This window comes from Hyla sarda, chromosome 8 (assembly GCF_029499605.1).
Source record: "Hyla sarda isolate aHylSar1 chromosome 8, aHylSar1.hap1, whole genome shotgun sequence".
Classification (NCBI taxonomy): Eukaryota; Metazoa; Chordata; class Amphibia; order Anura; family Hylidae; genus Hyla; species Hyla sarda.
Genome location: NC_079196.1, coordinates 40,663,041 through 40,688,496, shown reverse-complemented (window position 1 = coordinate 40,688,496; position 25,456 = coordinate 40,663,041). Strand labels below are relative to the sequence as shown.

The following is a 25,456-nucleotide window of genomic DNA, read 5'->3' as shown; positions in this document are numbered from 1 at the left end:
GTCTTCTTCGCGATCCTCCGGCTTCTTCCGCATCTTCTGCAGGGTCCGGGCCTCGCTTTCTGGTGAAGTTATTATGCTGCTGCGCCGGCGCGGCGTGCGTAGTGAAGTAATAACGACGCCGGAAAGTGAGGCCCGGACCCTGGAGAAGATGCGCAAGACACCGGAGGATCGCGAAGTGGACCCGGAGCAGCGGGAATAGGTAAGCGAACCTGCCAGGGATGCTTAAACTGCTATCCGACAGCAGCTTAAGCATTTTGCGCTGTCGGATAGCAGTTAATGCGATGGCCCCGACATATAAAAGCATCGTATGTCGATGCTGACATCGACATGCAATGGCCTCTGAGAGGCCATCGTATGTCGATTTTATCATATGTCGGGGCCATCGTAGGTCGGGGGGTTACTGTATTATAACTTGGCATCATAGGCTCAAAGAAAAAAAAATCCTGGAATACCTCTCAAGGGTAGGGTCACACGTAACGGATCCACGGTGTTTTTTATTTTGCGGATCTGCCGGTGACCTTGACCCATAGTGTAGACAGCAAATAGATAGAGAGCCGGCACTGTAGTGTAATCTGATGGTCCTGTTAAGCACTGAAGGTGGACTGGTACAGATGGACGGGCGGTGCGGCAAGGGTATCGGGGTTGTGCTTACATGGAACATATAGAATGACTGATTTCAACAATTAGAAGGTACATAAAACGCACTCACCCAGTATTATGCCAAAGAAGGGTATCTTTTATTCCAGGAGTTGCATGGAATACAGAAGTCAAGGTCGGGAAGAGGGAAGAGAAAGAGCTTAGCCGAGCTCGGCCGAGTTCTTTCTCTTCCCCCTTCCCGACCTTGACTTCTGTATTCCATGCAACTCCTGGAATAAAAGATACCCTTCTTTGGCATAATACTGGGTGAGTGCGTTTTATGTACCGACCCATAGTGTGCCTCCAGCTGTGTCCAAAAGCTCCAGAACCACTGGAGGAACACTGGTAATAAACACTGGCCTATATGAACTAGCATACATAGTTAAATACGTAGCATCATGGGTAACACTGTAGCTACCAAGTATTTTCCATATATTAGTATCTAGATGGAGGTGATATTGTAGGTGAGGTTCTGTCCTTATCCCATTTAGGATTCCATCGATGTCCAGCTGCCACCATACAGGGACTAGCACGTTACACAGCGAGGACTTAACCACAAATAACTTATTTCTTCAAGCGAGTCATATTACGCTGAGCCGACATTCCTTGTTTTCTTAACTTAACTGATTCCAACTGTTGTGACAATGTACGCCAAGCCATGCATAGTAAGAGGCCGCCCTTGGGGTATCACAGCACTTCCATAGAAGAGTGTCTGTCTGTACTTCAGTGTCTCCAGGTAACTCAAAAGTAATAGAGAACACACTGTTTCCTTTCAACAAAAGAGAAGCCATTATGTGCGTCTAGCCCCTCACCAGGCCCACAGCCACAGTTCTTTAAATGGGGGAACCATTTTCTCACTGTTGAGTACATTACATGGCCAATGGTGACTGACATATGCTGGATATACTTAGACAAGAATAATCTAAGCTGGCCTGAAATTTCTCCCTCTAACCCAGGAAGACAATATTGAATGTTCTCCGGCAATTTCATCTGCAGCCTCCTGTCTCACCATTGGCGAGCTTGTCGTGACATGACAATCCATCAAGGCCGATGTTTTGATGTCATGCATTTTATTTGTCCTGTCTCTTTTCTCTTCTCTTCCCTTCAGATTTCTCAGAGGATAAATCTATTTTCTGCACCATGCAAGGTGAAAATGAATGTACTATTACATTTAGGATGGCGACGGATGAGGAAGGAAAGAAAGTCATTTATAACATACGCCAAAATGGTAGGCATTTAATATTGTCTGTCAGGGAATTTTAATGTAAGGAGGGGAGAAATGTGACAAATGGTTTCTGCCTAACAAAATAGTCGGCAAACACAATACGAGCATTTAGGATATAGATCTTGTCTCATTTGTTGCTGACACGGAGAACCGAAATAGGTTTTTATCAGGCCTATTCATTAATAAGTCTATATGGATATACAGCATAAAAAAAATTTAAGTCAAATACTATCACTAAAACATAAACATACAGAACATACCATTCTACACAGTAAAGTCTTTCTCACTTGAGGCTCATACAGATGACTGTATCACATGGAACTGTGCAGGAACGTGACGATTTCACTCTCTGCCAGCCGGTCCAGCGGGAGGATGTCAGAACCGTCAGCTGCTGTATCCCTACCGGAACTGTTCTGTACCACTTTACTTTATCCCAACCAGAGTCTACTTGTGACTCCAGTTGGATCATTTTCCAACCGTATCTGTTTTTCAGACCGGACTGAAAACCATGGTCTACTGTAGTTCTTAGTCCAGTCCAAAAACTTAATACAGTCGGAAAATGACTGTTGAATGACTGATTGAAATGAACGGGGTTCGGCACAGGTACAGCAGGCAGTATTGAAATTCTACTGCTGGATCCGTCTGTTGGAGTGTAGAAACATGATGTGAGGGCCAACAAAAACTTCTCATCTGACCAACATAGACTTCTCATCCGGCTAACATAGACTCCACATCTGGCATGTTATTCTGTGCCAGTATAGATGCCTCGTTGACATTGAGTGTATGGAGGTGCTATCGGACTTGTACAATGCAAGCCTTTTTCAAAAGGGTTATCAGGTAACTAAAAACATATCCCCTATCCCCATTTAGCGCTCTGACCCCCGTCCTCTGACACAAACTGGTCCCAGCAGTGACAGCCCGTCGCGCCAATAACTGAGAGTAGTAGTGTCCCCCCTCAGCTGGTGATGGGCTGGGTGGGCCGTTTCAGAAGATGAGGGCTGGAGCTCTTAGCTGGGAGAGTGGTGACTGTTTTGGAGATTGTGGGGGACCCCAGCGGTCAGACCTTCCAAGATCAGATCCTTATTTCCTATCCTGAGGAAAGGGGATATCTTTTTAATAACTGGATAACCCTTTTAATGATTGTTACAGTCAACACTGAGTAGCAGTTCCATCCTATGGGCAGCCTGGCTCAACAAGCAGCTCAGATGGTAGATTGTCAATTTTCAGTTTTCTTTCAGAAACAGCGCCACTCTTGTCCTCAGTTTGTGTGTGGCATTGCAGCTTAGTCCTGTTAAAGCCAATGTAGCTGAGTTGCAAAACTACTCACAACCCGTGGACAGGTGTGGCTCTGTTTTTGGAACAAAAAAGTTTCGTTTTTTTCTAATCCTGGATAAACCTTTTACCGCTAACTACAATTTATTAAATACATATCTGAATTTTTTGTATGCTCTTTGAATCTATATATATTTTGGAGTTTGTATTTTCTCCCTGTGTTTGCATGGGTACTCCAGTATCCTCTCACATGCCAAAAGATACTGATAGTGAACTTAAAGGGGTACTCTGCCCCTAGACATCTTATGCCCTATCCCAAGAATAGGGGATAAGATGTCTGATCCCGGGGGTCCTGCCACTGGGGACCCCCGCAATCTCTCCTGCAGGACCCCGTGTCACCTGCTACAGAGAGCAAAGTTCGCTCTGAGCCTGATGACGGGCAATACAGGGGCCGGAGTATCGTTACATCCCGACCCCGCCCCCTCATGCTGTCATGCCCACTCCCATAGACTTGTATTGAGGGGGCAGGGCGGAGCATTACTGGGGGATGATACTCCGCCCCTGTATCACCCGTCATCAGGCACGCTCCATGCAGCAGATGACAGGGGGTGCTGCAGGAAAGATCGTGGGGGTCCCAGCAGCAGGACCCCTGCGATCGGACATCTCATCCCCTATCCTTTGGATAGGGGATAAGATGTCTAGGGGCAGAGTACCCCTTTAAATTGTGATTCCCAATGGTGAGTGGGACCAATTTGAGTGGACAGCTCAGTAAAATCTGTCTATCTCAATACTATATCAATAACAGTAAAATCAATTATAATAATAATAATTATAATAATACATATTATTATTATATTATACCGTAATTATTATCATGATGAATAATAAAATGTAGTATTATTATTATTCATTATAATTATACACATTATTTGTATTATAAATAATTATGTGTCCAGTCATCATCATCCACTCGACCACCCATGGTAATAGTTCCATATCACTCCATATTATACACCCATAGGTGACACCTCATATGACGTCATCATCCTTATGGCTGCCCCTTAATACATCTGATGTTAATCGGTCACCCCGCCGTAGCAGCATTTGTCTCGGAGAACACTTTGGAAATGTATTTCTCTAAATCTCAGTCCTTTTCCCCGGCATTGTTTGACACCGAATCCCAGGAGAAATCATCAGTCTGTTCATTTGTCAGCATTCCCCAGCTGTCTTTTAAAGCGAAGGTGTCATATGGCGCATTGATCAATTCCTACAGCTCCGAAATGAGACCCTTTGAGCTTATGGAATGTTGTACAACCATTTCTTATATCCCTGTAGAACCATGCCGCGGCCATTAAATGGATATTTTTTTTCTCGCCGTTGCTTTTTAGAGTTGCTTATTATTCTCAGGTTATACTTCCCATTGGAGCCCTGCTAAAGTATTTCATCTCAATTACTGTTGAAAAGCAAAGCCGGATCAGAAATACATCAACATGTCTTATTGTTAACAGGACGTTAACCTGAAACGTTCCCGACATATCATTGAGGTTACAATTACTGCTATACTGAGCTAGACCAGTGCAAAACTACAACTCCCAGCATGCCCAGACAGCCAACGGCTGTCTGGGCATGCTGGGATTTGTAGTTTGGCAACAGCTGGAGACACCCTGGTTGGGAAACACTGACCTAGACAGTGGAGATGTCATCCCATCATGCATCCAGTATGAGATTTGCAGAATGTCATTATTTAACTGTATTAATATATTTTTTTGTTTCACCTTTTTTTTAAATCTATATAACTGTTTATTTATTAACAATTTTTTAACAATTTTACAGAGAGTAAAAAAAATAATGTTTTGCCTATTTTAGTGTAATGTCAACAAACTTGTTCTATTGCATTTTGTGTCCTTTGCCAAGCCTGCACTACAGAAGGTTATTGCTAAACTAGTGACTAGTGACATCTAGTGGTCATTTTATAAATTACTCTCAAACTGTTTTTCCCAGTGTCTGGCTCTCTAGCTGTTGTATAATTACAACTTTTAGACTAAGTCTATCAGGACAGGGTGAGAGCTGTGGTTGTGTAACAGCTGTAGAACACTAAACTGCTTGATGAGAGTTAGTAGTATTTAGAGAGTAGTTAGTATAGTTGGAGAGTAGTGTTTGCAACAGCACTTCCCTCTCTACTGCAATTCCCTCTACCTTTAGACCCAGTAGCACTTACCTCTCTACTGCTAATGCCTCTTCCTATACACCCATGAGCACTCCCCTCTTTCTACTGCTAATACTTCTCCTTATACACCCATGAGCACTTCCCTCTCTACTGCTAACACCTCTCCCTATACACCCATGTGCACTTCACTCTTTCTACTGCTATTACCTCTCCTTATACACCCATGAGCACTTCCCTTTCTACTGCTAATACCTCTCCCTGTACACCCATGAGCACTTCACTCTCTACTGCTACTAACCCTCCCTATACACCCATGAGAACTTCCCTCTTTCTACTGCTAATACTTCTCCCTTTATACCTATGAGCACTTCCCTCTATACTGCAAATACCTCTCCCTATACACCCATGAGCACTTCCCTCATTACTGCTAATACCTCTCCTTATATACCTATGAGCACTTTACTCTCTATTGCTTATACAGTGGGGATCAAAAGTTTGGGCACCCCAGGTAAAAAAAATTTATTAATGTGCATAAAGAAGCCAAGGAAAGATGGAAAAATCTCCAAAAGGCATCAAATTACAGATTAGACATTCTTATTATATGTCAACAAAAGTTAGATTTTATTTCCATCATTTACACTTTAAAAATAACAGACAACAAAAAAATGACATCTGCAAAAGTTTGGGCACCCTGCAGAGTTAATATCTTGTACTGCCCCCTTTGGCAAGTATCACAGCTTGTAAATGCTTTTTGTAGCCAGCCAAGAGTCTTTCAATTCTTGTTTGAGGTATCTTTGCCCATTCTTCCTTACAAAAGTCTTCCAGTTCTTTGATATTTCTGGGCTGTCTGTCACTCACTGCTCTTTTAAGGTCTATCCATAGATTTTCAATTATGTTGAGGTCAGGAGATTGTGAAGGCCATGGCAAAACCTTCAGTTTAAGCCTCTTGGTGTAATCCCCCCGTGGATTTGGAGGTGTGTTTAGGATCATTATCCATTTGTAGAAGCCATCCCCTCGTTAACTTTAGCTTTTTCACAGATGGCATCAAGTTAGCATCCAAAATTTGCTGACATTTTTTTGAATCCATTTTTCCTTCTACTTGTGAGATGTTCCCTGTGCCACTGGCTGCAATACAACCCCAAAGCATGATTGATCCACTCCCATGCTTAACAGCTGGACAGAGGTTCTTTTCATTAAATTCTGTTCTCCTTCTTTTCCAAACGTACCTTTGCTCATTCCGGCCAAAAAGTTCAATTTTAACCTCATCGGTCCGCAGAACTTGATTCCAAAATGCATCAGGCTTGTCTATATGTTCATTTGCAAAGTTCAAACGCTGATTTTTGTGGTGAGGACGTAGAAGAGGTTTTCTTCTGATGACTCTTCGATGAAGACCAAGGGGGAGATTTGTCAAAACATGTGCAGAGAGAAAATCAGCTTGCTTCTTTCATTTTTGAAAAGGCCTCTGAAAAATAAAAGAAGCAATCTGATTGGTTGCTATGGGCAACTGGTCAACTATTCCTTTGCACAGGTTTTGATAAATCTCCCCCCATATTTGTACAAGTATCTCTTTATAGTGGAATAGTGTACCACAACTCCAGTGTCTGCCAGATCTTTCTGGAGGGATTGTCCCGTCAAACATGGGTTTTGAATTGTTTTTCTCACAATCCTGCGAGCTGTTCTGTCTGATATTTTTCTTGGTCTTCCAGATCTTGCTTTAACTTCCACTGTTCCTGATGACTGCCATTTCTTAATTACATTCCGAACAGAGGATATTGACATCTGAAAACGTTTTGCTATCTTCTTATAGCCTTCTCCAGCTTTGTGAGCGTCAACTATTTTCAGTTTTAGATTTCTAGACAACTGCTTAGAAGAACCCATGGTGCTGATTGTTGGGGCAAGGTCAGATGAGTCTGGGCATTTAAAACCTTTGAGATTGACATCACCTGGTCTTCCCAGATGATGATTGAGAACAATCCATGACACTGGCAGGTCTCAGCTTTGCAAAGGGGGCAGTGCATGCTATAAATTCTGCAGGGTGCCCAAACTTTTGCAGACGCCATTTATTTTTTGTTTTCTGTTATTTTGAAAGTGTAAATGATGGAAATAAAATCTAACTTTTGTTAACATATTATAATAATGTCTAATGTGTAATTTGATGCCTTTTGGAAATTTTTCCATCTTTCCTTGGCTTCTTTATGCACATTAATAAAATTTTTTACCTGGGGTGCCCAAACTTTTTATCCCCACTGTACCTCTTCCTATACACACATGAGCACTTCCCTCTCTACTGATAATACCTCTCCCTATACAGATGTGAGCACTTCCCTCTCTGTTAATACCTCTCCCTTTACACCCATGAGCACTTCCCTCTCTACTGTTAATAGCTCTCCCTTTACACCCATGAGCACTTCCCTCTCTACTGCTTATACCTCTCCTTATACACCCATGAGCACTTCCCTCTCTACTGCTAATATCTCTCCATATACACCCATGAGCACTTCCCTCTACTGCTAATACCTCTCTCTATACATCCAAGCATTCAGCTAGCATTTCCTGCTGCTCTATGACATTGTCTGCCTACCTTTAAGTCCCCTGAAATAATGACCCCTAAATCCCTTTCCTCAGATACTGAGGTTAGAACTGTTTCACATATTCTATATTCTGCCCGAGGTTTTTTACGCCCCAGGTACATTACATTGTACTTATCCACATTTTTCAATTTTACATAAATTATTTTGGCTAATCCCTCCAGGAACATCAACCATGTTACATATCTTTGTGTCATCAGCAAAAAGACCAATACCAAACCATCGAGACCTTCTGCAATATCACTGATGAAGATATTAAACAAAATTGGTCCCAGTACAGATCCCTGAGATCCCCACTGGTCACAAGACCTTGCTCTGAATATTCTGCATTAACTACAACCCTCTGTTATCTGTCCCTCAGCCAACTGCTGGGACCCTCCGTGATCTCCTGAATGGGACCCAGCTCCCTATGGGAGCACCAAATGAGCTTCCTTGAATGCTCCCAAAGAAAAGAATGAAGTGCGCGCTGTCTGGCATCACTCGTTCCTCTCAAAGAGCTTGGTCCAATTTAGGAGATTGCTGGGAGGTCCGACTACTGAAATAAGACTGGTTTTCACCAGACCACCCCTTTAATGTGTCAGAACAGAATGTCAGTTCTGTTTCTGACTTCCTGTGAACCACAGGATGACATCATCACCTAACAGATCCCTCCTGCTAGCTTCTAGATCCCTCCTAGCCCTATCTGCTAAGTCTTTGGGGTCAAGATACATAGTAGATATACACTTCCCATGAGGATGTGTTCACACACTGCATTTTTTATATTTTGCTGTGATTTTCTAAAATCCACTGTTTGGTTAACACTGCATTAGGACAAGGAATGAACCCATTCTAATCTGGGAACCCATAAATCAATGTAATAAGCAGTAATACCAGCTCCCCCTTTACATCACTGGTTTTGTCCCATGCTGCAAGGAGTAGGGAAACAGACTGCTTTGCTTTACTCTGGTGGGGAAATTTTTTTTACTTTTGTAAATTGCTTTTATTTAAAAATGTTACAGTACTTATCAGCTGCTGTGCTGTATGCACAGAGGAAGTTGTGTAGTTCTTTCCAGTCTTACCATAGTGCTCTCTGCTGATACCTCTGTCCGTGTCAGGAACTGTCCAGAGCAGGAGAGGTTTGCTATGGAGATTTTCTCCTATTCCAGACAGTTCCTGACATTGACAGAGGTGGCAGCAGAGAGCACTGTGGTCAGACTGGAAAGAACTACACAACTTCCTCTGGAGCATACAACAGCTGATAAATCCTGGAAGGATTAAGATATTTTTTTTTTTTTTAAATAGTAACTTACAAATCTGTATAACTTTCTGGCACCAGCTGATTTCAAATTTTCTTTCCACCGGATTACCCCTTCAACCCGTTAAGGACTAGGCCATTTTTCACTGTGGGACCAGAGTGTTTTTTGCACATCTGACCACTTTCACTTTAAGCATTAATAACTCTGGGATGCTTTCACCCTTCATTCTGATTCCGAGATTGTTTTTTGTGACATATTCTACTTTATGTTAGTGGTAAAATTTTGTCGATACTTGCATCATTTCTTGGTGAAAAATTCCCAAATTTGATGAAAAAATGTAAAATTTAGCATTTTTCTATCTATGAAGCTCTCTGCTTGTAAGGAAAATAGACATTCCAAATAAATTATATATTGATTCACAAATACAATATTTCTATTTTTGCATCATAAAGTTGACATGTCTTTACTTTTGGAAGAAATCAGAGGGCTTCAAAGTTCAGCAGCAATTTTCCAATTTTTCGCAAAATTTTCAAAATCAGAATTTTTCAGGGATCAGTTCAGTCTTGAAGTGGATTTGAAGGGCTTTCTTATTAGAAATACCCCACAAATGACGCCATTATAAAAACTGCACCCCTCAAAGTATTCAAAATTACATTGAGTAAGTGTGTTAACCCTTTAGGTGTTTCACAGGAATAGCAGCAAAGTGAAGGAGAAAATTCAAAATCTTAATTTTATACACTCCCATGTTCTTGTAGACCCAGTTTTTGAATTTTTACAAAGGGTAAAAGGAGATAAATCCTCTCAAAATTTGTAACTCAATTTCTTTCGAGTAAGGAAATACCTCATATGTGTATGTCAGGTGTTCGGCGGGCGCAGTAGAGGGCTCAGAAGGGAAGGAGCGACAGTGGAATTTTGGAGAGGGAATTTTTCTGAAATGGTTTTTGGGGGGCATGTCACATTTAGGAAGCCCCTATGGTGCCAGAACAGCAGAACCCCCCCCCCCCCCCACATGGCATACCATTTTGGAAACCTTAATACCCCACAGGTGTTTGATGACTTTTCGTTAAAGTCGGATGTATAACTGAAAAAAAAAATGTTTTCACTAAAGTGCAGTTTTTCCCCCAAATTTACCATTTTTATAAAGGGTAATGGGAGAAATGCCCCCCAAAATTTGTAACCCCATCTCTTCTGAGTATGGAAATACCCCATGTTAGGATGTAAAATGATCTGCTGGCGAACTACAATGCTCAGAAGAGAGGGAGTCACATTTGGCTTTTGGAAAGCAAATATTGCTGAAATGGTTTTTGGGGGGCATGTCACATTTAGGAAGCCCCTATGGTGCCAGAACAGCAAAAATACCCACATGGCATACTATTTTGGAAACTACACCCCTCACGGAATGTAACAAGGGGTACAGTGAGCCTTAACACCTCACAGGTATTTCACGACTTTTTGTTAAATTTGGATGTGTAAATTAAAAAAAAAAAAAATTTCACTAAAATGCTGGTTTTTCCCCAAATTTTTTATTTTTACAAGGGGTAATAGGAGAAAATGACACCCAAAATTTGTAACCCCATTTCTTCTGAGTATGGAAATACCCCATGTGTGGACGTCAAGTGCTCTGCGGTCGAACTACAATGCTCAGAAGAAGAGGAGCGCCATTGAGCTTTTGAAGAGTGAATTTTTTGGAATGGAAGTCAGGGGCCATGTGCGTTCACAAAGCCCCTCGTGGTGCCGGAACAGTGGACCCCCCCCCCCCACATGTGACCCCATTTTGGAAACTACACCCCTCACAGAATTTAATAAGGGGTGCAGTGAGCATTTACACCCCACTGGCATTTGACAGATCTTTGGAACAGTGGGCTGAGCAAATGAAAAATAAAATTTTTCATTTTCACAGACCACTGTTCCAAAAATCTGTCAGACAGCTGTGTGGCGTAAATACTCTCTGTACCGGTTATTACATTACGTGAGGGGTGTAGTTTCCAAAATGGGGTCACATGTTGGGAGGGGTCCATTGTTCTGGCACTATGAGGGCTTTGTAAACACACATGGCCTTCAATTCCGGACACATTTTCTCTTCAAAATTCCAATGGCGCTCCTTCTCTTCTGAGCATTGTAGTTCGCCCGCAGAGCACTTTACCTCCACATATGGGGTATGTTCTTACTCAGAAGAAATGGGGTTACAAATTTTTGGGGGCTTTTTCTATTTTCCCTTGTGAAAATGAAAAATTTAGGGTAACACCAGCATTTTAGTGAAAAAAATAATTTTTTTTCATTTTCCCATCCAACTTTAACGAAAATTTGTCAAACACCTGTGGGGTGTTAAGGCTCACTATACCCCTTGTTACATTCCATGAGGGGTGTAGTTTCCAAAATGGGGTCACATGTGGGTATTTTTTTTTTTTGTGTTTATGTCAGAACCGCTGTAAAATCAGCCACCCCTGTGCAAATCACCAATTTAGGCTTCAAATGTACATGGTGCGCTCTCACTCCTGAGCCTTGTTGTGCGTCCGCAGAGCATTTTACGCCCACATATGGGGTAGTTCCGTACTCAGGAGAAATTGTGTTACAAATTTTGGGGGTCTTTTTTTCCTTTTACCTCTTGTGAAAATAAAAAGTAAAGGGCAACACCAGCATGTTAGTGTAAAAAATTTTTTTTTTTACACAGGCTGGTGTAGACCCCAACTTTTCCTTTTCATAAGGGGTAAAAGGAGAAAAAGCCCCCCAAATTTGTAGTGCAATTTCTCCCGAGTACAGAAATACCCCATATGTGGCCCTAAACTGTTTCCTTGAAATACAACAGGGCTCTGAAGTGAGAGAGCGCCATGCGCATTTGAGAACTAAATTAGGGATTGCATAGGGGTGGACATAGGGGTATTCTATGCCAGTGATTCCCAAACAGGGTGCCTCCAGCTGTTGCTAAACTCCCAGCATGCCTGGACAGTCAGTGGCTGTCCAGAAATGCTGGGAGTTGTTGTTTTGCAACAGCTGGAGGCTCCGTTTTTTGGAAACACTGCCGTACAAGACGTTTTTAATTTTCATTGGGGGGGACAGTGTAAGGGGTGTATATGTTGTGTTTTACCCTTTATTATGTGTTAGTGTAGTGTAGTGTTTTTAGGGTACATTCACACTGGCGGAGGTTTACAGTGAGTTCCCTGCTAGGAGTTGCGCTGCAGCGAAAAATTTGCCGCAGCTCATACTTGAAGCAGAAAACTTACTGTAAACCCGCCCGTGTGAATGTACCCTGTACATTCACATGAGGGGGGGCAAACCTCCAGCAGTTTCAAAACTACAACTCCCAGCATGTACTGACAGACCGTGCATGCTGGGAGTTGTACTTTTGCAACAGCTGGAGGCACACTGGTTGGAAAACCTTCAGTTAGGTTCTGTTATCTAACTCAATATTTTCCAACCAGTGTGCCTCCAGCTGTTGCAAAACTACAACTCCCAGCATGTACTGATCACCAAAGGGCATACTGGGAGATGTAGTTATGCAACAGCTGGAGGGATCGCAACTACAACTCCCAGCATGCTGGGATTTGCAGTTTTGTAACATCTGGAGAGCTACAGTATAGAGACCACTGCAAACTGTGGCCCTCCAGATGCTGAAAAACTACAAATCCCAGCATGCCCAGACAGCAAACAGTTGTGTGGGCATGCTAAGAGTTGTAGTTTTGCAAGATCTGGAGGGCTATAGTTCAGAGAGACCCTATAGTGGTCTCAAACTGTAGCCCTCCAGCTGTTGCAAAACTACAAATCCCAGCATGCCCAAACAGCTGTCTGGGCATGCTGGGAGTTGTAGTTTTGCAACATCTGGAGTAGTATAGAGACCACTGTATAGTGGTCTAAGACTGTAGCCCTCCAGATGTTGCTAGGCAACTTACCGTCTTCCGTCGGATCCCGGGAGCCAGCTGCACGACATCGCCGCCCGCCGATCTCCGACGCCGATCGTCGCCCGCAGCCTCGCCCGCATGGTAAGTGGACTCCGGCGCCGATCCCCTTCGTTTCCCCGTTCTGCCCCATCTTTTGTGGGTGGGAAGAATGGTGAAAAGGAAAGTTAACCCCACCGCCCCCGATCTGCTATTGGTGGTCGTGTCTAGACCACCAATAGCAGGGATAGGAGGGGTGGCACCCCTGCCACCTCACTCCTATCTCTTCAGGGGGATCGTGGGTGTCTTGGACAACCGCGATCCCCCTTATATTCCGGGGGGACATGGGGGGGTCTAATGACCCCCCTGGGCATTTGCACGGGATACCTGCTGAATGATTTCAGCAGGCATCCCGGTCCGATCCCCGCCCGGCGGACCCAGGGTGTCGGGACGTAACGTTACGTCATGGGTCCTGTAGAGGTTAAAGAGTACCTGTCATCAAACAATATTTTCTAAATTAACTCAGATTATACTCCCTAACTACTCCTAATACCCCTCCTGCCCTTAAAAAATGTTTCCGAGCTTTATAAACCTCTGTATTATACCTTTCCCCTTGCTCACATTGTGTGAGCTCCCGGTAGGAGAAAGTAGGCGTTCCCCAGCAGGCGTCATATCACTGAAGCCTTTGAGAGCTGTGCCTCACCATGCCCCACCATGCACCGCATCCACTTCCTGAGTTTGGTCTCCTGCCAGGCCAGGAGGAGACCAAACTAACTGTTTGACTTGCGGCAGGGAACAGAGCAGAGCCACCTAGTGGCCATATTTTCAATTACATAAAAAACATATAAAGGTTGAGAATTTTAAACAGCAAGTAAATAGCAAGGTGTCTTAAAATTACTTTTGGAACAATATATTAAAAGTTTAGTTTGGTGACAGGTACGTGACGTCACAGCTTACAAGGGAGAGAGCACAGCTGTTTGGAAAGATCTTTCCGCTATGGCTAATAACACTATATTAGTAAGTTGCTTTATTATACTTTTTGACACCATACACAGCTTGTTTATATCGCTGGACAACCCCCTTTGAGACTGGATGTCATCATCACGAGTGACATCAATGGGCTCCAGTGACCTTTTTTTTAATAAACTCTCTTCAATTAACCCTCTGGTGAATGGCCTTTGATAGAATGCAATGTAATATTCATGTAGCTGGAACCACACTTATGGGTGAGCTGGAAACCCCAGAGAGGTTATTACTGGGATTTCCCTGTTCACACATACAGAGCTGACCCCATTCTTGCTGCAAATGAGTGCGGTGAGTGCTGATCAATGTTGAGTCACAGTCAGGTCTTCATAGAGAAAGATGCTGATGGAGGAACAAGAGTCAGACGGGGAATTCTAGAGGAAGAATATTAATTGTGGTGGGGATCGGGGTTTTAAATAAAAAGAATAAACCTATTGTATCATGACATGACAAACCTACTAGTTATGCAATGTAACTGGACAAATACAGAGCCCCATAGCAGTATTTCCCAACCAGTGTGCCTCCAGCTGTTGCAAAACTACAACTCCCAGCATGCCCGGACAGCCGTTGGCTGTCCAGGCATGCTGGGAGTTGTAGTTTTGTAGCAGCTGGAGGCACATTGTTTGGGAAACAAGGCAATATTGGTTGACACCGAAGATAGCGTACCTTATATATTCTATAATGACAACAGATTTTGATCATTTTAATGTTGTGTTCTCCTTTTTCTTTTTTTTAGATTGTCCGACCCCACCAAACATCCCGATGATCCTCGTTGGGGTCTCAATCGCTATTGCACTGATCGGTATAGTTTTACTGTGTATATGGAAATTGTTGGTGTCGTATCACGACCGGAAAGAAGTTGCTAAGTTTGAAGCGGAGAGGGCAAAGGCTAATTGGGCGGTATGTATACATATATCAGAATCCTAACTATATACTGGGTAGAGCTATATATATATATATATATATATATATATATATATATATATATATATATATAGATGGATAGATAGATATAGATATATGTGGTAGCGGGGTGTGATGAGGGCAGATGGCATTTACCCCTTGTATTCGTGACGCCAGGGCTTGGTTTATCCTCAATACCACCCGAAGGTATACCGCTGGATTATGGGCTAGGCACGAGGGCAATAATGACTACGACGCCAAGATACGGATAACGGTATCTTCACTGAGGGTAGACAGTTGGTAAAATCTATACAGTTCAGCCAGGCCCTCGGAGATGACCAGTGACTCAGAGACTTTAAAGGGGTACTCCGGTGGAAAACCTTTATTTTTTTTTTTTTATCAACTGGTGTCAGAAAGTTAAACAGATTTGTAAATGACTTCTATTAAAAAAATCTTAATCCTTCCAGTACTTATTAGCTGCTGAATACTACAGAGGAAATTCTTTTCTTTTTGGAACACAGAGCTCTCTGCTGACATCATGACCACAGTGCTCTCTGCTGACATCTCTGTCCATGTTAGGAACTGTCCAGAGCAGCATATGTTTGGGATTTTCTCCTACTCTGGACAGTTCTTAAAATGGACAGAGATGTCAGCAGAGAGCACTGTGTTTGTGATGTCAGCAGAGAGCACTGTGTTCCAAAAAGAAAATAATTTCCTCTGTAGTATTCAACAGCTGGGACTTGTAGGGCTTGCTGGGACTTGTAGTAGATATGGTCAATTTAATGCAGGCCACATTGACTTGACAAATGGTGACTGTGACTGATTGACTGATGACTGCAACCTAAAAGGTGTGCGAACCACACACCGGAAAAAACGTGAAACCCCAAACAGAATAAATAGTGTAAAATAAAATTAATTATGTAATAAACTGAGATATAAAGTTAAAAAATATATTTTTATTACATTGTTTAAAAATTTGAATACAGAATCAATTCATATATGGGTATAAGTTAAAAAAGAATAAAAAACAAGGTGGGTACTGGGGTGGAAAGTCCTGTGCAACTGATACTCCAGTACCCACTTTGTTTTTATTCTTTTTTAACTTATACCCATATATGAATTGATTCTGTATTCAAATTTTTAAACAATGTAATAAAAATATATTTTTTAACTTTATATCTCATTTTATTACATAATTAATTTTATTTTACACTATTTATTCTGTTTGGGGTTTCACGTTTTTCCGGTGTGGTTCTCACACCTTTAGGTTGCATTATTATTGTTGTGCTTTGGTGAACCCCTTTTTAATTTAATTATACCTATTTTGGAGCCTACATATAAGAAAGTTATTTTTCGGTGTCACTGACTGATGACTGACAATACTGAAATAACCACAATCCACCTCCAAAAATTGAACTTCAGGCACTGAGGGACCAGATAGTAGTATAAGCAAATAGCTTTATTCCCAGCATGCAATGCGTTTCGCACATCTGCGCTTCATCAGGCATGTTGCCTGATGAAGTGCAGATGTGCGAAACGTTTTGCATGCTGGGAATAAAGCTATTTGCTTATACTACTATCTGGTCCCTCAGCGCCTGAAATTCAATTTTTGGAGGTGGATTGTGGTTATTTCTGGTTATTTGTGGACTGGCAGCAGTGGGCTATTGATATATACTCCTCTCCATGTTGTGCTGGCCGTTGCACAACATTTTATGGTAAGCGCTCGTTCACATTTGGCATTTGTCATTACTGGCGATATTACACTATGGAGCGCTCCTTCTCTGCCTTTTTCTGACAATACTAAGACTGTGGTTACTTGTAGCTGCTTGTGGCTGCAGACTGGACTTGAGGCTCCTATGATTCTGAACTCTCTCTAGGACTCAACTTGACCTCAGAAAAGACTTGTAAGGAAAGAGAGAGAGCTAGCACCACCCAGGGCTTATATGGGGGAGACTAGCAGGGAGCCCATAGGTCACCCCTGGGATCACCTGGTCACTGGTACCTACTGGGTAACAATCACATGACAAGTCACATGGTAAACAGTCTTAAAGTGACAACGCTTTCTGAACACATTACATGGTATACAAACATATTTACATGGGGGGACAGATGCAGGGGGCCCAGGGGACACTGTAGGGAGGCTGCCTGACAGGACAGCAAGAGTACAGGGTAACACCTCCCGTACTGGGCCACCACACCTCCAACACTATGAACACCACAATATACAGTGCCCCCCCCACAACATTCCCATATACAATGCCCCACAACATCCCCATATACAGTGCCCACACAACACCCCTTTATACAGTGCCCCACAACAACTCCATTTACAGTGCCCCCATAATTCCTGCAGCCAAATGCAACAATTTATATTGATTTCCACAAGTATAGAAACTGCTCCCTATAAACAGTACAGAGACCACACGCCTGTATAAAAAGTGATATCCACTTATATACCGTGTCAGCCCCGTATACAGAGAGACAAACACGTGCACGCATACAGAGTGACAGCCCTCTATCCACCATATACAGTAACAGTCTCCATAGCCAGATAATCTTGTCTGCTCCACCCTCCAGTCTTCTTCTGTGCATGCAGACTACACAGGGTGTGTTTGTAGTCTGTTACCATGGAGACACATAGACCAGGGTATGAGCTATAGACACACAACTGTGTGTAAGGTGTGAACACCTGTATCTGGTTAAAAGATTTCGTGTTGCATTTGCTTGTTTAAATTTTAAGAGACTGTTGAGTGACCTTAGAGACTGCTCATCTACCTAAAATGAACCGCTATATTTTTATTGATTGTTATATTTAATGGATATATACAGTATATGTGCCTGTTATACTATCACAAACAATATGGCAATCCTCCAAAGAATAATGGGATTCACAGAGGACAGACTCCAACTTCAGAGTTAGTTAAAAGTGGTTTTTTACTCACATTGCAATGCGTTTCTCCGCTCTTAGGCCATTGGCTCAGACATGTCGGACTAGGGGTGAGGATGTCCTCAAAAACTAAAATGCAATTCCAGCTCCCAACAAAAATATTGATTAAAAGTCCAAAAATGTATTAATCATAATAAAAATGAAATCCAAATGGGTGGTTAAAAGCATAGCAGAAACGCCAAGGCCTCAGTGCCAGTTAAAGCGTTTCCTTCTGTGTTCCAAGCCAGTGTTCCAGACCCTCTGCCGTTGCCCCTGACTACGATCCTTGCTCTTGCCTAATCCCTTGTACCGCGCCTGTCTCAGCCGTCAGTTGGGGTTGAGTCGCTATCGGGTGGAACGACCTGGGGGTTACCTGCCTCTGCAAGTCCATCCCGTTTTGCGGCGGGCTCTGGTGAAAACCAGTAACCCCTTAGACTCCGTTCCCCTGGTACGGCCCACGTCATCACCCCACTGACACAGAGGATCCACCACCAATATCCTCACAGTATTCCCATCCGGATCCTGACAGTAGATCTGGTCATGGATCCCACTGAGGTCCCGCTGCCAGTTGTCGCTGACCTTACCACGGTGGTCACCCAGGAATCTCAACAGATAGCACAACAAGGACAACAGCTGACCCAACTGACTGTCATGCTGCAACAACTTCTGCTACAGCTTCAGCAACCATCTCCTCTGCCAGCTCCTGCACCTCCTCCGCAGCGAGTGGCCGCTCCCAGCCTCCGCCTGTCCCTGCCCGACAAATTTGATGGGGACTCTAAACTATGTTGTGGTTTCCTGTCTCAATGTTCCCTACACTTGGAGATGATGTCGGACCAATTCCCCACAGAACGGTCTAAGGTGGCTTTCGTGGTTAGTCTCCTGTCTGGAAAGGCCCTGTCATGGGCCACACCGCTCTGGGGCCGCAATGATACTGTCACTGCCACTGTCCAGTCCTTCTTCGCTGAAGTTCGTAGTGTCTTCGAGGAACCAGCCCGGGCCTCCTCTGCCGAGACTGCTTTGCTGAACCTAGTCCAAGGAAGTTCTTCCGTAGGCGAATACGCCATCCAGTTTTGTACCCTTGCCTCTAAATTATCCTGGAACAATTAGTCCCTCTGCGTGACCTTCAAGAAAGGCTTATCCAGCAACATCAAGGATGTACTGGCCGCACGAGAAATTCCTGCTAACCTGTCTGAACTGTCTAAAGGAGAAGGATCTTGTTCGCACCTGGCGATTTCTCTCCCCGGCTCCTCTCTTCTCAAGTCCACTGCAATCTGTTCCAGTGCCTTCTGCCGAGGAGGATATGCAAGTGGATCGGTCCCGCCTGACCCTACAAGAGAGGACTCGCCGCTGTAACGAGAATCTATGCCTGTACTGTGCTAGTACTGAACACTTCCTAAAAGACTGTCCTATCCGCCCTCCGCGTCAGGAGAAACGCACTCCGATTCCTCACAAAGGTGAGACAGCTCTAGGTGTGAATTCTGCTTCTCCACGTCTCACTGTGCCTGTGTGGATTTCTCCTTCTGCTAATTCCTCCTTCTCAGCTGTGGCCTTCTTGGACTCCGGTTCTGCAGGAAATTTTATTTTGGCCACTTTTGTTAATAGGTTCAACATCCCAGTGACCAGTCTCGTCAGACCACTCTACATCTCTTCAGTCAATGGAGAAAAATTGGACTGCACTGTGTGTTACCGCACAGAACCCCTGCTAATGTGCATTGGACTGCATCAAAAATTTTATTTCTTGTCCTACCTAACTGCACCTCTGAAATCCTCCTCGGTCTTCCATGGCTCCAACATCATTCTCCTACCCTTGACTGGACCACCGGGGAGATCAAGAGTTGGGGTTCTTCTTGTCTCAAACAATGCCTCACGTCTGCTCCCATTAGTCAAACCTCTATGGCTCCACCTATACCAGGTCTTCCCAAGGCCTACCAGGACTTTGCCGATGTTTTCTGTAAAAAACAAGCAGAGACTTTGCCACCTCATAGGCCTTATGACTGCCCTATTGACCTCCTTCCTGGTACTACTCCACCCCGGGGCAGGATCTACCCTCTGTCCACCCCAGAGACTCAAGCCATGTCTGACTATATCCAGGAAAATCTAAAGAGGGGATTCATTCGAAAGTCCTCATCCCCTGCTGGAGCGGGGTTCTTCTTCGTTTCTAAAAAAGACGGTTCCCTACAGCCATGCATTGACTACCGCGGTTTAAATAAAATCACCATCAAAAACCGCTATCCCCTGCCTTTGATCTCTGAACTCTTTGACCGTCTTCGTGGCGCCAATATTTTCACTAAATTCGATTTAAGAGGCGCATATAATCTTATTCGCATCAGGAAAGGGGATGAGTGGAAGACCGCATTCAATACCAGAGACGGACATTTCGAATATCTTGTTATGCCCTTTGGGCTCTGCAACGCTCCTGCAGTCTTCCAGGACTTCGTTAATGAAATATTTCGGCACTTGTTATATACCTGTGTTGTGGTTTACCTGGATGACATCCTGATTTTCTCCTCTAGTCTAGAGGAACACCGTCGTCATGTCCGCCTAGTGCTCCAGAGACTCCGCGAAAATCACCTGTATGCCAAAATGGAGAAATGTATCTTTGAATGTGAATCTCTCCCTTTCCTAGGTTACCTAGTCTCTGGCCAGGGACTTCAAATGGAACCAGACAAACTGTCAGTGGTTTTAGATTGGCCACGCCCTTCGGGGCTCCGTGCTATCCAACGCTTCCTAGGATTTGCCAACTACTACCGACAGTTTATTCCCCATTTTTCCACCATTGTGTCCCCTATTGTGGCCCTGACTAGGAGGAATGCCAACCATAAATCATGGCCTCCTCCAGCGGATGAGGCCATCAACCGCCTCAAAACTGCCTTCGCTTCTGCTCCAGTGCTGTCCAGACCTGATCCAACGAAACCTTTCTTGCTGGAGGTGGACGCCTCCTCAGTTGGAGCCGGAGCCGTACTTCTCCAAAAAAAACTCTACCGGACGTAATATTACTTGTGGTTTCTTTTCTAAAACCTTCTCTCCGGCAGAAAAAAATTACTCCATTGGTGATCGTGAACTCCTAGCCATCAAGTTAGCACTGGAAGAATGGAGGCATCTATTGGAGGGTTCCAAACACCCCATTGTCATTTACACTGACCACAAAAATCTCTCGTACCTCCAGTCTGCCCAGCGTCTGAACCCTCGCCAGGCTAGGTGGTCGTTGTTTTTTGCCCGCTTTAACTTCGAGATTCACTTTCGTCCTGCTGACAAAAACGTCAGGGCTGACGCCCTTTCACGTTCCTCTGATGCCACCGAATCTGAAGTCCCTCTACAGCATATTGTACCTCCTGGGTGCCTGGTCTCCTCTGCTCCAGCTTCTATTGGTCAAACTCCTCCTGGAAAGACCTTTGTCCCTCCACGCCAGCGCCTCAAGATCCTCAAATGGGGACATTCCTCTCACCTCGCTGGCCATGCTGGCATCAAGAAGTCCATCCAGCTTATTTCTCGTTTATATTGGTGGCCTGGAGGGTGATGTCACTGATTTAATTCGGGCCTGTACAGTTTGCGCCCGGGATAAGACCCCTCGCCAGAAGCCTGCTGGACTCCTCCATCCTTTACCGGTTCCTGAGCAGCCGTAGTCCCAAATCTGCTTGTATCTCACGGCAACACCATCATCTGGGTGGTCGTTGATCGTTTCTCCAAAATGGCACATTTCATCCCGCTTCCAGGTCTTCCTTCTGCGCCACAATTGGCGAAGCAATTTTTTATGCATATTTTTCGCCTTCACGGGCTACCCACGCATATCGTCTCGGATAGAGGCGTTCAATTTGTATCGAAATGTTGGAGAGCTCTCTGTAATCAATTAAAAATCAAATTCAATTTCTCGTCCTCCTATCACCCCCAATCCAATGGGCAAGTAGAAAGAGTTAACCAGATTCTTAGTGACTATTTGCGACATTTTGTCTCCTCCCTCCAAGACGATTGGGTCGACCTTCTACCCTGGGCTGAATTCTCGTACAATTTCAAAAATTCTGAATCCTCCGCCAAATCCCCGTTCTTTGTGGTGTACGGCCGTCACACTCTGCCCCCCCTCCCCATTCCCACTTCTTCTGGATTGCCTGCTGTAGATGAAGTTACCCGGGACTTCTCTATTATCTGGAAGGAGACTCAAAAGTCGGTCCTACTGGCCTCGTCTCGTATGAAGAGACAGGCCGATAAGAAGAGAAGAACTCCTCCTGTCTTCGCTCCTGGGGACAAAGTGTGGCTCTCTGCCAAGTATATTCGCTTCCGCATTCCCAGCTACAAGCTGGGACCACGTTACCTTGGACCATTTAAAATCATGAGTCAAATCAATCCTGTCTCCTACAAACTTCTTCTTCCCCCTTCTCTCCGTATTCCTAACTCCTTTCATGTTTCACTTCTCAAACCTCTCGTTCTTAACCGTTTCTCCCCCAAGGTTGTTGCTCCAGCTCCTGTCTTTGGCTCCTCTGATGTCTTCGCTGTAAAGGAAATCCTCGCTTCTAAAGTGGTCAGAGGTAAAAAAAAATTCTCGTAGATTGGAAGAATTGTGGCCCCGAAGAAAGGTCTTGGGAACCCGAGGATAATATCCTCGACAAGGAGCTCATTCACAGGTTCCTGGGCTCCAAAAAGAGGGGGAGAACCAAGGGGGGGGGTACTGTTACGCCGAGCGCTCCGGGTCCCTGCTCCTCCCCGGAGCGCTCGCGGCGTTCACCTCCATGCAGCGCCCTGGTCAGGCCTGCTGACCGGGAGCGCTGCATTAGTCTCACCGGCGGGGATGAGACCCACGTAGCGGGACACGCCCGCTCACGGCTCGCACCCCAATGCCCTCACCTGTCCCATCCTCCGTCGGCTCAGTCCCGGCGCGCGCGGCCCTGCTCCCTAGGGCACGCGCGCCGGCTCTCTGATATTTAAAGGGCCAGTGCGCCTGGCCCAATCAGTACTCACACCTGTGCCCTCATTATAAAAACCCACTTCCCCTTCCTAGCATTGCCGGATCTTGTTGCCTCAGTGCCAGTGAAAGCGTTTCCTTGTGTATGTTCCAAGCCAGTGTTCCAGACCCTCTGCCGTTGCCCCTGACTACGATCCTTGCTGCCTGCCCTGACCTTCTGCTACGTCCGACCTTGCTCTTGCCTAATCCCTTGTACCGCGCCTGTCTCAGCCGTCAGTTGGGGTTGAGTCGCTATCGGGTGGAACGACCTGGGGGTTACCTGCCGCTGCAAGTCCATCCTGCTTTGCGGCGGGCTCTGGTGAAAACCAGTAACCCCTTAGACTCCGTACCCCTGGTACGGCCCACGTCATCACTGACACAGAGGATCCACCACCAGTATCCTCACAGTATACCCATCCGGATCCTGACAGGGGTGAGGATGTTAAAGGGGTATTCCAGGAAAAAACTAATTTTTTTGAATATCAACTGTCTCCAGAAAGTTATACAGATTTGTAAATTATTTCTATAAAAAACTCTTAATCCTTTCAATAATTATCAGCTGCTGAAGTTGAGTTGTTGTTTTCTGTCTGGCAACAGTGCTCTCTGCTGACATCTCTGCTTGTCTCGGGAACTGCACAGAGTAGAAGAGGTTTGCTATGGGGATTTGCGGTTTGGCGGTTCCCGAGACATGTGTCATCAGAGAGCACTTAGACAGAAAAGAACAACTCAACTTCATCAGCTCATAAGTACTGAAAGGATTAAGATTTTTTAATAGAAGTAATTTACAATTCCGTTTAACTTTCTGGAGCCAGTTGATATATTAAAAAAAAGTTTTTTCCTGGATAACCCCTTTAAATTTGTAACATCCCCAACCTATTCTGACCTGCCTGAGGAAAGGGCCTGTGAGCTGAGAAACATATTGCATTGTGGGTAACAAACCTCTTTCATGCAGTAAATGTGTATAAATAAAGGCTGCACATCCGCCAGATAACAGTACCTCTCAGGCTTAATTTACAAACATATTGTAGAAAAATCAGAGGTGCCATAACATTTTAACATTTATTAGATCCATATAAAATCCTCCATAAAAACAATGAAAAAAGTGTATTCCCAAAATAAAAGAAAAAATAACAAACCAAAATACAATGATCCCTCAACTTACAATGGCCTCAACATACAATAGTTTCAACATACTTTTCTGCATCTCTGTAACTTGAAACCAGACAAAACATACAATGTATAGACAGTCCAGATCTGTGAAACGTGTCAATGGCCGGAAGATCTGACCAATCAGAGTGGGCATTCACTGGTAAAACCCCTGTATTACTGAAGTGCATGCACTGACTGATGTCTGGTAGCGCCCCCTACAGTACAGGGAGGTATTACATGTTCTGTACTCTTTACCTGTATTACTGAATTGGTCGGAGGGAGGAGGGGGACGCTGTTTTGCCTGACGGGGACCGAGTTGCGGCTGACGACCAGTGGTCCTAGAGGGGAGGCCGGATGCTGAGTTATGGCTGACGACTGACGATGTCTTAAAAAAGACGCCGTAATGATGTAACCTTGTCTTTTTTTTTTTCCTTTCAGGAGGGCACAAACCCATTGTTTAGAGGATCTACTACTACATTCAAAAACGTCACCTACAAACAAAACAACAATGGAGCGCTCTTCTGATGACGCCTTCTCCCTGGCCCACTCCATGCACTGTGTATATCCTAGAGCAGTCGTCTCCAGACTGTGGACCTCCAGCTGTTGCAAAACTACAACTCCCAGCATGCCCGGACAGCCGTTGGCTGTCCGGGCATGCTGGGAGTTGTAGTTTTGCAACAGCTGGAGGTCCACAATTTGGAGACCTAGATGCTAGAGGGACTACTGAAAACCATAGTGTAACACTGGCATTCTGGACATCTCTCCTACCTGTAGTTCTCTACCCTGCAGGTGTCAGGACATTCTGCAAGTGACGAAGAGCTACAGTCTGTCGACCACTGGTTTCTAGCATGTCCGTGTTAGACATAACATAATTGTTCTCTCATATAGTGCCCTCTACAGAGCTGCTTCTTATTTACTTTACCGTACAGACTTTGACAGAGTCTTCATCTGCTTTATACTGCCATTGGAAGTTTGGTACAGATCCTCCATCAGATTTAAAGGCAAGAATAGTTCTGCTTATATAAGGGTTCTCTGTACCCCTTTCTAGAATAACTAGTGGAACAACAGGCTTGATGGTTGCAGAAAAAACTTAGTAGGAGGAATTTCTGAGCGGACCTTGACTGGGGCTGGGTCATGTGCAATACTCCAATAGGTCCACCAGAGTTGGATTATGCCTTCAGTAAGGGGGGTGAGGCTTTCCTTACATATAAATGATATATATACTGTATATATATATATATATATATATATATATACACACACACACAATATATATATATATATATATATATATATATATATTTATATATAGTGTATATATACATACAGTGCTATTCTTGCCATAAGCCAATGGACCTCATGATTGTTCCCCTATGGACCTCATTCTAAGTTATGCACGGAAGCCACAATGCAGATATAAACATAACCATTTGTGAAGATCCAATGGTATCTGCAAAAATGATTATTGGTCATATTGACCCATACCACTCCTTGGCTTCTTGGTCAAAAAACTGTGCTCGATTTTAT

General features: G+C 44.2%; 1 protein-coding gene across 2 annotated transcripts in view; it reads left to right on the top strand.

The window, feature by feature from the left end:
* Nucleotides 1–25,133, top strand: part of ITGB6 (integrin subunit beta 6) — a 163,321-nt gene extending 138,188 nt beyond the window's left edge. Inside the window, exons 10-13 of one of the 2 annotated variants that reach the window (XR_008846878.1) lie at nt 1,745–1,864; nt 14,755–14,918; nt 24,368–24,506; nt 24,617–25,133. Coding sequence is in view for 1 of the 2 variants with exons in the window: in XM_056533687.1 (XP_056389662.1) it covers nt 1,745–1,864; nt 14,755–14,918; nt 24,368–24,454 (371 nt within the window). In the remaining variant the exon portion in view is untranslated. Of the gene's footprint in view, nt 1–1,744; nt 1,865–14,754; nt 14,919–24,367; nt 24,522–24,616 lie in introns of those variants that run through there. The other variant, XM_056533687.1, reaches the window with a different exon arrangement.
* The last annotated feature ends 323 nt before the right edge of the window (nt 25,134–25,456 follow it).